The sequence below is a fragment of the Struthio camelus genome, chromosome W, assembly GCF_040807025.1.
Source record: "Struthio camelus isolate bStrCam1 chromosome W, bStrCam1.hap1, whole genome shotgun sequence".
Taxonomy (NCBI): domain Eukaryota; kingdom Metazoa; phylum Chordata; class Aves; order Struthioniformes; family Struthionidae; genus Struthio; species Struthio camelus.
Genome location: NC_090981.1, coordinates 29,129,731 through 29,146,723, shown reverse-complemented (window position 1 = coordinate 29,146,723; position 16,993 = coordinate 29,129,731). Strand labels below are relative to the sequence as shown.

The following is a 16,993-nucleotide window of genomic DNA, read 5'->3' as shown; positions in this document are numbered from 1 at the left end:
CTTTCTTATTTTATCAGATTATACACATGAGGAAAATGAAAAATGCTAGATACTCAATATTTCTTCTCCTATTACACCTAATAGAACAAAGTATTAAAGTGACATTTTAAGGACAGTAACTAATGCTGCATTCCAAAGTCTTTACTGAGTCTATATACAAAAAATATTTCTTTTTCAAATGCTATTTTTTTTTCCTGTCGTGACAATATTTTCCCCTTCATCTGGTCAGATGAAATGTTCAGTAGCTGTAAAAGCAGTAATACTAAGTTCCACAGAACCTACTCTGATTTCTTGAGCTATTGCTTCCGTAAAGATGCATCAAGGCATCAGCGTCAAGAAAAGGGTACTCAGTCCCCTATTGTCTTGCCAAACCGAGATTAAAACGAAAAGTCTAGTGGCCTCTACACTGTAACTCTATACTGTCTTAAGTTGTGTTTCCAAGATGTTGCTTCCAATTGGTTCCAGAACAGCCAAATTGGTAGAGATTTGACAGACATTTTTTATTTTATTGTAGCATTGTGAACACACAGGTGGGCTAACGCTGCAGGAATGGGAAGGAGATATGAAGATATAATATGGTATACCGTACATTACGTTTTGCAGTTTCTATTCAAGCATAAAAATGGTAAAAGATTACCTTCCAGGATTAAAGAAAACAGAACATTTTTCCGCTGAAATAAATAACATTTTACTCAAAATTTAAATTCAGTACTTTTAAAATAACAAGTAAACTTAAATACTTTCCAATCAAATAAACATCTGTTCTCAAGGTCTACAGCAATACTGACTGTATATAGAATGTGAAAGGAAATAATCTTAAAAATTTGTAATCTTGAAATGTTAACATTTGTAAAATAAATTTTTCAATATGCAGTTTTAATGTTTCTGAGCAAGGAGTTACTATGAATTCCTGAAAGATCCTTCATGCCTGTGTTCACATCCCAGAAACTGATAAAAACTGATAACCCTATTACTGGGTTTTTAAATCTAAGCCTTAAAATAAAAAAGTTGAGGATCCAATTTATGCTCTTTGATATCAATGGCAAGGCTCACCCTGATTTTACTGCTTTAAGATTTGACTCTCTTTTATCTGCTTATTTACTTCTGATCCTAGATTAATGCAATTTCCGGACTAATCACAAAGGATTATTTTTTCATATATATCTTTTCATAATCTCTAAAACAAACAGGCCCATAATTTAAAGAAGGAAATTCATTAAAGTATGCCAACTGTTTGTCCAACTTCAGTGCTGTATTTCAAAATTTAAAATATCTGAGAGTCAACCTCCAACTCATTTCACAAAAAAAATTTTTTTAAGGTAAGCAAATTTTCTTACAAATTTAATTAAAATATGACACTCAAAAGAGAAAGAATTTTAAAAATAGTGTTCATTGCTAGTACATTATGTAACCTCTTTATGGAGTTTAACTTTTTGATGTAGCTGGCTGTAAATATCCAATAAATATACAGATATACAAATGCAAGAGGACTCAAAGGAAATGATCTTTTAGATAACACTGAAAGAAGGAAATGAAATTGGAATTAATAAATGCTACATTAATTCATGACAGGTGTCTCATCATAAAAAAGTACAGTTATTCTTCTGGAGGGCTTTACTACATCCTCAAGTCCAAGTTATACAAACTGACAGGAATAAGTATCAGTGTTCCTGAAGCACCTTTCCATTTCAGTCAGATTAAAGGCGATGAATACCAATACACACTATTAGCACCTATTGTCATCACTGATAAAGTATACATTTTTTTCTTGTGTAAAAACATAGGCAACTTGACAGATATATTATATTTGCATTTTTAAAGTATTTTTATTAAAATAATTTCCACATCAATATGTAAAGGCTTACATTTTCAAGAAGAGAAGATTCACTTTAATATACTACTTTCCTTAATTGAAACTATTTCAGGCATTCACTAATCCTGTGGTTTATTAAAAATAGAACTGTAAAAACTCGGCTACTGTTTTGGTGCTCTCTTCCGATAACGAAATGCTGGAGGATCCACGTACACCGGCAGCTTTGGGACTCAACATAGCGAGCTAATTACTTGCTGAGACCATCTTTAGTGTTGTATACACTACCCACAGCAAATCCAGATCAGACTAGATGCTCCCAAAGCTATTCATATGGGTTCAAAGGAAGTCATATCAGCAGCTGACAAAAAAAATTTTAAATGTTTCCCTAGCATATGGAAGGCCATGTTAATAATTTACTCTAAGTAACAGTGTAGAAATCCCCATATGCTCTATGCCAACAAGTATAATACTCACAATACTCAGTCCTGTGAAAATTATTCTGCATTAGTGACCAAGCAGAAGAAAGCAGATGGAGACTCAAAAGAGGAAAGGCTCCTTTCTCCTCACTACTGTGCTGCACAAACATTTTGATTTTCAGGATTATGGTCTGGCTTCCAACCATTTACCATATTTCCTCTGAATTTGTTCCACGTCTTAAAGTCCTGACTACTAACCTTGCCTGAAAGCCTGTATTTCTCAGTTCCTCCACCTTGGACTACAGCCAGAAAACTCACTGATAAGTCCTGACCATTACAGTATTCATAGACTGTCCCCCTACACCATTTACTCTGTTTTATCTACAGGGACATTTGGTGAAAGCACCAAGGAAGGGTAGTAGTTTTCTCAGAGATGGTAAAATTAGTCCAAATTCAGGTTTCGCACCTGTACTTAAGGATGCATCTAGAAGATGCCCAGGTGTTCATCTTCTACCACATCACTACAAAGTCTGATGGCAGTAATGAATAGGACTACAAGTTCCTCAATCAATGTTACTTGCTGTTTTACTGTTCATGACACTGTATATCTGCCATGTAGACGCTGTATATCTGTCTCCTACCACAGTCGCAGCTTACTCTCAATAACCTCCAGATGCACTACAAATCTCAGCACCTGTTAACCTACAACAAGGGCATGGCAAATTACCATCTACATGGCTCTCTTGAGATATTATTACTGTAATATTTGGCACCAGTCACAGAGGCAGGACCAATGTTCTTGAATGGCTAAGAAACTATTGTACTGTGACTGGAGAAACCTATAATTAATTTTGTTATGCAAGTAGACCCTTACACTGGATGATTTGCAGTGCTACAGACAACAAAATGCCTCACTACAGTTCAAGATAAAATTCCTTACCTTAATGGTTAAAAAAAAATTTATTGTCTGCTCCATGATGTTTATTACAAGAAACATAGATACAACAGAGGCTGGCAAACATTCAGTACAAATACTACAAAGGATGTGTTTTATTAAGAAAGATGACTTAAGGAGGTAGAAGCACTCTTAAAGATTTTGCAGCTTTTAAATATCTGTCTCTAGATGAATTAGTAATATGGAAGTAGAAATGAATTGTAACTCCAAGGCCACACTGATAAGATTCATGACAGAATGGTAGATTAATTGCTGCTTGCTCCTTGACCATTTACGGATACAATACAGGACAGATGTTCCCCAAACTTTTCTTAGAAAAATCGCACAGAAAACTCTGCCAGTATGTCATGCCGCACTTTCCTGAATCTGCCAGGAGCTTTATTTGTAGGTGTCACTGTTTTAATGGATCGACTGAAATTTGACAGAACAAATGCAACAATCATTATGACAACTTTAAGGCGGTATAGATATTTAAATCAAATCTCAGATTATATTATTCAATCACCATGTACAGAAATCCAACATTTATTCCTGTCCAAATGCAAAGATCTGAGATAATCGATGACACATATTAATAGAATTTGCAAGTTTTATTTTGTTGATATTTGAAACAAGTAGTAGGCATTTTCCTACATTGTATTAAACCAACATAATAAATACTATGTGAAGCTTCTGAGCGAGCTCTAATACTTACAGAAGAAATAATAAAGTTAGATTTTTATAATAGGTCTTTTTGAGATCTTCTTTAACTCTCAGTTTTTAAGAGATTGTTTTACAAATCACTATAAGAGCCATTTTTTGTGTATGTTAAAAAAAACTCAAGATTATCTCAAGTGGATATATTTTTACCTTAAGTAAAAATAAATCAATTTTTACTGCTTTATGTATGCCTTGCAGACACGTACTTTTTAAAAAAGAGCTTTAATCAAAGCAGGAAAGATAATAGTTCTTTCTAATATTTGCATGTGGGAAAGAGTCGCAGCACCATAATCTTAGCAAGTATTTGCCACACAGAGGTCTTGCACTCTGAAAGCCACAATTCCTTTCAGTTACTTAGCAAGAAATGTAATGGTCACTGCATTTGATGCAACACTAAGTCAAAAGCAAGAGAGCACTGCAAATGTTCTGAGGCCACAGCCTTGCTTGTGGAAAGAATTTTTATGAATTTCTGGAAACAATAAAGAAATCTAAAGTACAGTTTTAAAAACTGTGATTTACTTCCGTCATAAAACCTCCCAATACTCGACTACCCTTAGCAGATAATTCATAGAAACACCTTTAAATTGCATGGACTTTTTTTAAGAATTGAAATAGTTACTAGCTTTCCTTCTGCCTGGATTCTGCAACAAAGGGATGGAGAAAAACACAGTTTTCCAAGGCTTCAAAGGCAAAAGAAATGAGCAACGAAGAGACTTGTCAATTCTGGGATACAATCCCAACCTAACTGGAGCTCATAATTAAGCAGACTTGACAAAGCGTGGGGGCAGGGGGCGTCAGGTAAATCTTACACTGGTACTATCTCGCATGCGGTAAAAACAACGATGAACAAAAGGTGCGCTCAAAGGCAATGAAATGCAGAAAAGCATCCCCTCTAAGAGCCATTGCTTAGCATCAAAGGAAAAACAAACAGATAAACTTCATCTTGCCTTAAATCATTAATGAACCATTCAGTCATCAATTTACTAGGGCAGTTGAATTTCCTTATTAAGCACCTGAGTAGCGCTGTGAACTTCCAAAGATCACTCTTATCCTCAAAGTGAACGTGATCATAATGCTATGCTGAATTGGTGTCAATCTGATTAAAGTCCAGTGGTTGTATTTGATTAACAGAAATCCACATTCCTGCTATTTAGTTTTCAGCCTTTTTAAATTCGCTGTTTAAACAGAGGAGGGGGAGGAGAGGCATCTTTCTGCTAAGGCTAATATTTGGAACTTCATGTCGCTTGTGAAACAGGAAAAATACTTGAGTTGCCAAATGATAATGTTTATGAATAAAATTTAAATAGGGTACTAAATATTTTCCAAAATTTTTTTTCCTTTGTTTGCTTTTAGCCAGAAGCTAATTTAAATAGTCCTTTGTAGGCAGGTTTAAGTATCAGTCACACGTTGACAGAATATAGACAAGTATGATCAGAAATTAAAAAAAAAAAAAAAAAGAGAAAGAACTACAGAGACAAAAATCAACTGTTTGCAAAGTTTAAGCCCATAGCAAGCTTCCTGTCACTGCTGGAAAAGCTTTTCTTCTCTTGTTAAGTCTCCAAATTGTAATTAGACTTGTTATGAAGTATTAGAGTTATATGCATACAATTGAAAACATTTATCATTCCAATTAAATAGTAATTTCAAGAACAGTTTGCCAAGAACCAGTTTGGATGACACTCGGCAGACTATCCTCACCAAAATGCTCATGTGGAAAAGTACACTATTTTTAATTAATTAAAATCTGAAAAGCTCCTACCTTTCAAATTTACAATTTTTTCTTAGCATTTTTTCTGAATCTGTCTAAAGTTTTCCATTACAGTAGCCTTATTCTGCATATGCAAATAAGCCCCCATAGACAGAAAGAACTAATGCAATTTAATGCTTTCAGAACCACTGACGTTATATTCAGGGTCTGACCTAAATCCACAAAAACAAATCTTAAAGGTTAAAAAGACATAGAGTAAAAGTTTGATGACACTTCCTTTCCATTCAGTATGCTTATATTTCTGTATTTTTACATTATACTTTTACTAAAGTCTACGATCATTTATACTTTAGTACATTTTTAAAGATTTTAGAAAATCTCTTAACAGAGTATGCTAGAAATATGCAGACATGGGAAAGAAATATAATTTCTAAAACATCTTTCTGATTAGTATGAAACATTATTTAGAACACCTCCAAGTTAAAAGTAATATGTTGGTTTTATTTAAAATACCTGTTATAACTATTAGTAACCACTGTGTCAACCAGAAAGATTTTTCCTGTTCATTTTAAGGCCGTCGCTTTGATCAATTTTCTCAATAATTTAAAAGAAAACTTCCACCTTTGAAATCTCTACATTTTTCTTACTGTTTTTCACTCTGTCTGCAACATAATTATACATCTTCCATATGTGTTTGCTTAATCTTAAAATAGATTAGCCGATCAAAAGGAGGGAACATAACAGTAGAGGAGGAATATTGGTCAGAAGGAAAAGTTGAAGTTAATACCTCAATTATTCCTTCATTCTCACTCTGTTTGCTGAAGGATGAAGGACATCTTGCTCTCTAAACAAACATGAAACCTACTACTTAACACACAAGCAGTTTATTTTTTTTTATGTAGTCAAATATGCCTCATTATTTGTAGCGTGCAAGTCTGTTCAAACGCTTGCCATTAACCGAAGATTTCCGAATAGCAATTGTACATTTCAATCACTACTATTAAAGAGCACATTCTCATATAATCTATAGCAAAACAATAGATTAGTGCTATTATCCATTTATAAGTAAATTTCTCTCTACTACAGAAACATATAGAAAATATTGGTCTAGATGATTTACCCAAAGCAAGCAAGATGACCCACTCAGAAAACAGTAGCTTGCTTTTACTGATCTCCACCAATCCCCGAGACACAAAGAATTATCCTCAATTAACACAACGGGTTAAGTATGCTTTTTACCAGTTTTAGAGGCTATAATGAAGTTACCTGTCATTAATGATCCAGTTCAGACAGAGATTGAGGGAATTAAGGTTTTTGCATCTCTTTACTATTTCCATCACGGTTTCATTATCCAGTTCTGTGATATGACGTAGATCCAAGCTGGAAAGATTTCTTAGCTATTGAGACAAATATGATAGAAAGAAATAATCTGAAACTTATTCATATACATAACTGTTATAAAAACTTTTATACTTTCTGGAAGCATGTATAATACGTGACAGCTAGCCAAGAAAGATGAAGTTACTATATTTTCCGCAAAAAGGAAACCTATCAGAGATATTCACACAATCTGACTTTTACCATCTAAAATCTACACCCAAATTTGGAATTCAGGCAGGCTCTCAGTTACTTCATGAAATCAGATCTCTCCTGCATATGAGTCCATGCCACCTGTAACAGGGATGTAGGCCTTCCTCTTTTTACCATATGAGGTGTAAGGTTTCAGTTTTTGTACCTAGATAGGAATGCCTACTCATTTAATTAAAATAAAGAGGGGCAGGGAGGGGAGACAGAAAGCGCATTTGCGCTCAGATTCAAATACATTCCATCACAAAATCCAGAAATCTGAGACTTTACAAAACTGAGTAAACATCATAAAATTTCCAGAAAATGCAGCATTTAAGTATTCCTACCTGCACAGCCATCAGTTACGACTTGAGAATTCAGAATAACAAAATTTGGAGTAGCAGAACAATATAATTTATGATCTATGCATTGGGTAACTAACATTAATCTGATTTATTAGCATTGTTAATAATTACAATGGTCTTCAAAAGCAAACAAAACTCCCTTACTACTTTTATAAGCCATGGATTGACAGAAGGAGATAGATTTGAGGCTGATATTTACAATTTTCTGCAGCATCCTCTAACAATAGATCAGTTTAGTCATAGTAACTCCCAGGTGTTGTTTGCTTTTTAAGCTTTCTGAAATAATCTCTCTTACACTCTGGAACAAATAATTGCATTAGGTAATACTGAAACTTTAATTAAATTGGCCTTCCTTGTAAGAGAGAATAATAATCCTTTTCAGTGATTTAAGTCACTAGGGATTTGATTAAGTAAAGACATACAAGTGAGATCATATAATTGGTCCACTTCAGTAGTTAAATATTAAGTCAAGGTATTTAAGAAAAAAAATGAAGACTCCAAACGGATTAAGTCTTTAGAAAAGGTGTTCTGGTGTTTTGTTCTAGAAGTTTTTAGCATTCTCCAGTCTAAAATTCTGCCAAAGAAGCATAAATGTAAGGAGCCTGACCTCTGAGAAACAACTGCAGAATATTTCTATAGGAAGCAAGGAAAAAAAATATATTCCTATTATTAAAATGCTATGCCAGCTGTAACTGTTGAGCTGCTGCTTGTAACCCCATTGTATTTCTGATGCTCTTGTTACTCGCTTATTAGAGAGAGGAGCATGTGATTATTTCACAAACGAACAGATCTTGCACACTCTGTCTCTCTGTTTCATGCATGCTCTAAGACGTTTAGAAAACTTATTTTCTATGCACCCCCAAAAAGGGCATAGCTAATCCCTCTTTTTTTGGGATGAGTTGCAAGGAGGAGGGGAAGCTCAAAGCAGTTTGAATTATCCTCACCTTCATACAGCTATTCATATTAGATAATTTTGCACCTCATTGGTCTTTGTGCTATAATGGCAGTAACATGGCCAAGTCCTGTGACACACACCGAGGTCCTGTGCAGAGTTCTAATAATGCAAAATGATGAGTACTTTCTCAAATGTGCTTCCTGCGCATGTAGAATTTGCTCTGTGGCTGTTTTGTAAATAAACTGCATGCACAAACTCTGACAAATCGTTATGATTGTGTTTCATATATCTAGCTGCATAAACAAAAACCCAGCAGCAATATCTCTACTTAGAACAAGGGATCTATAAATAACGACATATTGTTGAACTAGAACATTTTGTTTCTGCTTTCTTAGTATGTTTTTAAAACACAGTGTGTTAGGGCTGACTATCCCAATTACCAGAAAGCCATGGGCTCTTAAGAAAAATGTAATATATATACTTCCTGCAGCAGGACAACTTTGCCAAATTCTGATTTAGCAGATTACCACAGTGATTAAATTCTCTGCGTGCTCCCATGACATTCATTTCCCTAGTAACCAGACTTACCTTTCCTGAGATGGTATAGCCCCTTATTCCCTTTTTATAAAATAGGAAAATGAGGCACAAATAAATTCACTACGATCACGTACAGAGCTTGTGATGATAATGGGAATTAAAGTCAGATCTCCTGAACCCTCTGAAGTAAGTGCAAAATCATCTTATATAGGGCAACAAATTCTATAGTATAGGAAATAAATCTACTGGACAATTAAACAATACATTATGCTCTACAACATTAATCAAATATTTACCAGGAGACCTCAAAGATAAGTGGAGAACCTTCTCATTGCAAAAAGAGAAGTTCTAGCTAAAATACACCTTCTTCTAAGACAACACTTCATTATGAGCAGGTAATAATACTGCTCTGTTCATTCTTTGTCATTGTTGCTACTTAAAGGGTAAGTAATATGAACTTTCACTAAAGATAAAAGAATGTATGAAGGTCCGTGCTCCTTGAAAATGGTGTCTAATTCACCTAACTTCAAATTAGGTGAAGGACGACAGTACGGTATCTACCCAGTTGAGGCAAAGATGAATGCAGCGGAAAATTTATGATTTCCCACAAAAAATGGACTGTTGCATTATACAGGTAGACTCAAAAACTACACTGAAATCCTATTAGAAGTCAGTGACGAAATTAATAGTATTTCCATGAAGCAACTTTATCAACCAACACTTACTGTCACATTCCTTCATTTCAAACAGCCTACTTCATACCTGACCTATTTGGTAGGTTAAATCTTCTTTTTATCAGACATAAGGTACTTGGAGCCAGCAAACCTTACCACCTTAGAAGTTTGAAGAATTCCTCTATAGAGGGGGTGGTGGTACACTAGATAAGAGCTCTTCAAGTATAATTTGATTGATACAACCTTAGTACTGCCATTTCAGAAGAGCAAATGACTTTCAAGGGCTGGAGGACAAGAAACACATCCCCTTAACTATCATCAGATTCTTAACACGATTTTGATCGATCTGAACATGGCAAGTAAAGAAAAGTGCTTCTGTACCTACTTAAATCAGAGGGATCACAACACATAACTCTGAAGTAGCATTAAATTGAGAATAAAAAAAAAAATAGTTGGACTTCTCAGTCTTCAGCACGTGCATAAATCCTGAGTAATATAGCATACCTGTATTCAGCATTTTTCTACAGAAAGAGGGTATTCTGTTATTTAAATACTCAGTCTCAGGGCAGCACAATAATTAAAGCTTTCCATGTGCGTGTGTGTGTGTGTGTGTGTGTGCGTGTTAATTAAAAAAAAAATCTTCATGTAGCAGTATCTTTTCCTTGAACAATTTTAGGGCAATTTTCCTGCAAATATTCACCTTTTCGCCAACTCTTAATTCTATAGCTCTGTGAAGAATGCTGAGCATGAGTACAATTTAAGCTTTGCACTCACTTCTAGCAATAAGACAAAATGTTCAACTGAAAAAGGAATTTTTAATGCGAGAATAAAATAGACAACGAAGACAGTATATAGAAGGTTTAAAGATATAACATGAAAAATAAAATGAAAGAATCAGAGAAAGGAAGCATAGTTAAACTAACTTTGTGCGCTATACATAACATTGCTGAAATTATTGAATATTGACTCATGAATAACTGTTTTAAAACTGTGTAATAATAGCATTTAAATTTCAGAATCTAGTGAGGTGAATGAGATTAGGAGGGGACAGAATGTCGCTGGAATGCATCTCAAACCCACTAACTGACAGAGAATCAACAATCCAGTATTCAAAGTTTTTCTGAGGGAGATTGCCTGTGAACATGTATAGAAAGGGAATCGCTGGACTGTAAACAATAGATGTAAATGAACCACTTAGATCACAAAATGGTCCGAAACAAAGGAAGTTGAAAAAAACAGAACTTCAGTTGTTTTAAAAAGTCATGTTAAAATATTAAATACTACTATTGTTAAGAAATTATATACTACTTTTGGAACTAACATACATGTTTAAAATTATTATAAAGGCATTTATATTCAACACTTTGGTTGGTTCATTTAAATGAAATTTTATGGAAGTCAAAATATTTCAAGATTCAGAAATTATTACATTATTTTTGTCCATGAATGCTATGGATTTCACAAGACTTATCTTGATTACTCAACCTCATAACATTAAAGCTTTTTGAAATATTGAGAAGCTAAAGCATTTCAAAACTATTAAATTAAAAAAACAGGGAAAAATATGCTCAATTTTGAGACTGTTCAAATTTAGGATAAATTTCATATAGTTTAGATGAAGATTACTGTTACCATTCGGATCACCATTTTTTTTCCAGTGTGAGTGTACCAATTGTTGTGAACAGTTAGCAGTTATTGTAAGAGAGTATTAATATACCGATTTAATGAGTTTGCAAATCTTTTTTCACAGCTTTTCCAACTTAACTCCTGAACAGATATGCTTGCTTAAGAATAGAACAATTCACAGAAGATCAATCCTTTTCAGAACTAAAGCCAAATTATTTCTGAAGGAAAGTACTTATAAGGACCTAATGAGCTTTAAATTCACACCTTCAGCTAATTAAGCTTAATTTTCTCTGTGTATACATGCCTTCAGGGAATAAAGTGCTTTCTGCTTACACCCTCCTAAGGAAATGCATGATCAGAGGAAGTAAAAATAGCAACCAGAAGAAAAATTATCAGTCATATTCTTTTCACCACTATGTCAATAGAATCTATAAACTATTAAAATAAGGGCACATGCTTTACTCAGAATTAATGTATGAGCTAAGTAACTTGAAATATACTATTAATATAAACAGTTTTCATGAAATAGTAATCATACCTGATTTAAAGAATTGGAAAATGATTGAAGTAGTTAAGGAAGAGGCTATTTTCCCTCAGTCTGATTTCATGTTCTGCACATTCACAACTTTTAATTTGATTCCTTAAAGTTAAATATCGCAGAACATTGAGCTCCCATTGATTAAATAAGAAAAGGTTCAGAAATGAGTCAAACCCTGTGTTTTAAGCATAGGACGGTGTTTTATTTTTCATTACTTAAATAAAACACAAGTCAGAGTCTGTTTTGAAAAGTGGATGTATATTCATGCCTGAGAAAAAAAGGAAGCTGAAGACATATTAATTAAGGAAAGAAATTTATTCAATATATTGCTTTATTTCGTAATACAACATAGTAAAGCACAACAGCAAAATGAAAGGCATTTATATTCAAATTGCTACTGCTCCTAAGCTCACTGATAATAATAATTTGTCTTCTGATTTATTGCATACATAAACAAGTTAAGCTACAAAAATAAATATACTGACCTCCTTCCTAAATTGTTTTAAAACTCATTGCACAAGAGCTAAAAATTATTTGCACATATACACACACTATGTGCAATATACTATCTGAGTTAAAAGATTTGCAGTTTATAAGCTGAAAATAAAAACTGCTGATGAATTGGGTTATTGCTAAAATCATGCTTTATTCTTTTTATATTATTTACCTTCAAGTATATCTAATGAACCGTTTTTGTTCTGGAAACTTTCACACACCCACCAGCCAAACACACATTGAAACCTTTTCAGTCATGCAATCAAGCTTCCCTGTAATAGCTTTTCTACTTAATGTGCAACTTGCAGAAACTGCAATTGGGTACAACTATCAAAACCTTAAAAAGGTAAAAAGAACATCTCAAGAGAGACATAGTCAGCTCCACTTAACAAAATGGTAGGGTTTAGTTTAACAAGATGAAAAAAGTTCTCTTACACAGTCTGTAGCACCATACCTTTTTAAGTGTCAAGCCAATCCTCATACACAATCTCCTGGAATCACTATGCTCAAAAAACCTTATCTAATGACTTTTTCCCATGATGGGGAAAAACAGACTAAGGTCTAAAAGGACAGCTAACGCAAATACGTTCAAATAAAACATTAGCCATCTTTAGAAATATAGGTTGTTAGATGAATTGACAAAAAAACCCAAAAAACCAAAAACCTGTTTTCTCTTGACCTAGCCCAAGAGGGATAACCATGTTCTTGTTTAGGAAGTAGAATGATCTTAAGATTGGAAGATATGCTGAAACGTTACTACATAAAGAGCCTTAAGGCAGAGTATTTTGTGTCAAAATAAATCACTAACTAAAGAAAAGGTAGCACACAGTACCTCAGTTTAGAAAAGGCACTTGCAGGATCACTCTGGCTATGTTTAGATTACCACTATAAATCTGTCAAGTCAATAATCTCTGCACTGAATGAGTCACAAATATTTGCACTATAAATCTAAATTTTGATTGACTTCCCACTGGTCACCAACTCAAACACACATACGACTGAGTAGATTGGACACGGCCCTCGGACAACAACAATATGAGATCAAGAAAGAATAAAGATAACATTATTCCCAAATCAGTTTTCTTAGATAAACTGACTTCTTGTATTGGGATTAGAAAAACAAGTTAGAACCTTTTTCTATCAAGCTGTTGTCCAATTAGGCTTTGTGCTTGTTTTAATGAAAATGTACATAATAAATGTTACCCAGACATAGTCTGTAAAAAATATATAGAAGTACAGATAGAAGGCTATGGCTACAAAGCATTACTCCAGCACATATATCAGAACTCAAAGGAAGAAGCCAAAGCAGTAGCTTGGAAACAAAATCACGTCTAGATGTTGAGATTCACTGATGTTGGCTCTTAAAATTCTATTAGAAATGCAACAATTAAACTACTGAAAGGCATTTACCACAAGAGGGAAAGAAAATACAGCCTACTTTTGGGGCAAGGCAAAGATACAGGATCAAAAATCATGAGGAAAAATCACCTGTCTGCGCATCCCATCTTCAGTGCAATTACCTGAACAACATAAACCACAATGGTTTTATGATCTTTGAGCTTACAGACTTTCTCCTTCTCTGTATATACGTACGTGTGTGTGTGTGTGTGTGTGTATGTGTATATATATGTGTGTGTGTATATATATTCATACATACATATTTCTATATATATATATATATGCAGCACTTCTCAGCTTACCCAGTAACTACTATTTACTCTGGGTGCATTTCTTACAGTTTATAACAGCTTCAAAGGAAAAAAGAAACTAGAGATAACATTTTTGCTCGAGTGAGTGAGTGTGTGCGTGTGCATGTGCGCGCGTGTGTGTGCGCGTGTGCGTGATATCACAATGTTTAGAAGCAAAAACAATGACAGTAAACACTGGGGTGTTTCTTCTTTTCTCCTACATACAACATTTTCACTGTTATAACCCATAAGTACCTCATAATTACCTATTTAAAAAGATATTTAATTCAAACAGCACTACAAGTCAGAATTTTCAAGTGCTGGTATTTTTAAAGAGCTAAAAATTATTGGAGGGAAAATACAGTAATAACAAAAGATTCAATTTTTATACATCTGTTAGCCTCAAAGCATTTTTACAACGGAGCAGGCCAGTGTTGTCATCTCTAGCTTACACGGAGGAAGCAGAGGGACAGAAGGGAACTAAGTTGGGACAGGACACAGGACACCCTGACAGGCCATGCAGAGGTGAGAACAGATTCCAGATATGTTAAGAATACAGAACTGAGATTAATATTATGCATTCATGAAGTACCAGTTAAGAACTGACCATAGAATAAACCATTAGAAAAAAAATGAATGATGTTTAAAAAAACCTGATGTCATTAAAGAAACAGTGTTATTAACAGACGAATTCTGGGAAAGACTGATGCAGCTAATTTAAGAAAGTTACTACCCTCCAGATACTTGCTGTTGTCCTCTGTTGGAAGTTAGGAACTCTAAAGAACAACTGTAGAAATGGAATGTGACTCTGGGCCAGACACTTCAGTGCACTTCAGAGTTTTAGTGGAATTGTCTGCTCTACTACAAGGGGAGTAACACCTGGCAGAGGAGCAGTACAACAACCACTAAAGTCACTGCAGCAAGATTAACCAGGAATCACTTGCCAACAGCCTTAGAATAAAACAACCAGAATTCCAGCACTGACTTGGCTGCTCTCCTGCTGTACGACTGGGAAAATCTCTTACCTGGCCTTTATCCCTCAACATATGACATCAGTATACTTCCCTATATTGCACATGTACTTAATAAAGGCCTCTGTTGAAAGAGGCAATAAAAATAAAGAAATATATCATCATCATAATATTTAGCAAACCTTTTAGAAGTCAGATCAGAGAAAGCATGATGTATTCTCCATGAAAAGTATAATTAAAAAAAAATATTAAGAAATATTCAGAGTCTTCCTTGAACATGCTTCAACCCTGTAAAAAATTCTAATTTATATTACACCTGCAGGAGCAAGCCAGGAAAAACTCTCTTTAACCTGTAAAATATATTTACTCAGAAACATCAGAAATTTCAGAATTGCTGCTTTCAGTTCAAAATAAAATTTTCAGTAGGCAATGCCACACTTTTCACCAACAATATTCCACTTAAGGAAAATACTGTTTCAAGTGCTTCGCCAATACACCTGGCCATTATTTGACCAACCTAAAAAATCCCAACATACATCAGAAAAAGAAAACTTTGGGACAGCGTAAGAAAGCACCATGAGAAGTGGGATAACTAAAGAAAAAAGTACTTGATAATAAAAGTGTATGAAATAATTAGCACCTTCATAGTAAATGCTACAAGAAAAGAGTTCACTTGTTCAGGATTCAATCGTAAATTCCCTAAACATATTTGAGAACAAATTTAAAAAAAAAAGTGATGTTCAGTGCTATTATATCACTCTCTTTTATATTGCCATAGCCTGAGAGAAGGAAACAGGAATTCCTAAGTCTCATGTCCCAGGAAAAAGCACATGCAACACTTACCTATCCCACATGACTTTTTCCAGTTTTGGGACAAAATAGCCTCCCACATATGTTCTGAAGGGCAATCTACATCTATGCCAGTCCTATATAATTCATGATTTCTAGCCATTTATTACTAAACCACATCAAAACCAGAACTAAATATTAATAAGAAAATAAAGCTCTTGATTTTTTGTAACTTCAATCAATTACATGATATTACAAAGTCACTTCATAGAAGGATTAGACATAATGATCACCTATTAAACACTCAGTAACTCTAGGTCAGAATAATCCAGTAACCAAAGTATGCTTTGGTAATCCAGTACCAAAGTATGAACAATGATCTGTGCTAGAATTTCCCAAGCAACTTCAGGTTACATAATTGCTGTCAGACTTATTTCTCTCCTATATTTATGTTGTGCATATAAGTACAACCCATCCTGAATTATTTAGAACATGAAAATTATTGTATTACTTCTCCCTCCCATAGATACATGTGCCTTTTAAATACCTTCATGTCATTTCCATATCCTTTGAGTCCTTCCCAAACTACATCCTTTGAGTTACTATAACTTTACCATGCAAATTGATTTCTTTAGCTTATTTCTTTTTGTACATTTTCTGGAATTTTTAATTTCATCTATATTTTCAGCTACTGAGCTGCTTTAAACTGATCAGTGTATATTAGAGGTATGCTGGATCCATTATCGTGACAAGAGTGCTGCACACCTGCACCAGAAACTACATTTGAATTTTCTTCAGTCATATTAACATTTTCATTCAATATGGTCTCCACTTATTTCAAGGTCTCTTTGACCACTTCTTGTTTACACTAGCACTCCTTCACATTCAATACCCATTTTCATAGCCATCTTTACCCATTATGATAGGTTCCACTTCCCTACAGTTTTTTTTTTAATCTTCCTAGCTAAAAATACTAATTTATCTATTACAGATGCATTTCCTCTGACCTCCCTGATGTTTGCATGATCTCTCAATTTTGTTTCAGCTCTGAATTTTAAATTAATATGTTGTTTGCGTACCTTATCCAGGTCATTAAAGCATTCAATAAAATCAATTTCTGTAGTCACAAAAGGGAGCTCTCCCACAAATCACTCCTCTTAGGTAAAGAAAAGGAAAAGGAAATAAAATGTGTCCATAGATACACCTAGAATACAGAGACGTATATATACAAAATGTAAGTACATATGGGATATCCTAC

The 16,993-nt window shown here is 34.2% G+C and overlaps 1 protein-coding gene across 1 annotated transcript in view; it reads right to left on the bottom strand.

The window, feature by feature from the left end:
* LOC104140174 (F-box/LRR-repeat protein 17) overlaps window positions 1-16,993 on the bottom strand; it is a 302,865-nt gene that overhangs the window by 193,559 nt on the left and 92,313 nt on the right. Inside the window, exon 6 of the mRNA XM_068924635.1 lies at window positions 6,858-6,988. Coding sequence (XP_068780736.1) covers window positions 6,858-6,988 — 131 coding nt within the window. The remainder of the gene's footprint in view (window positions 1-6,857; window positions 6,989-16,993) is intronic.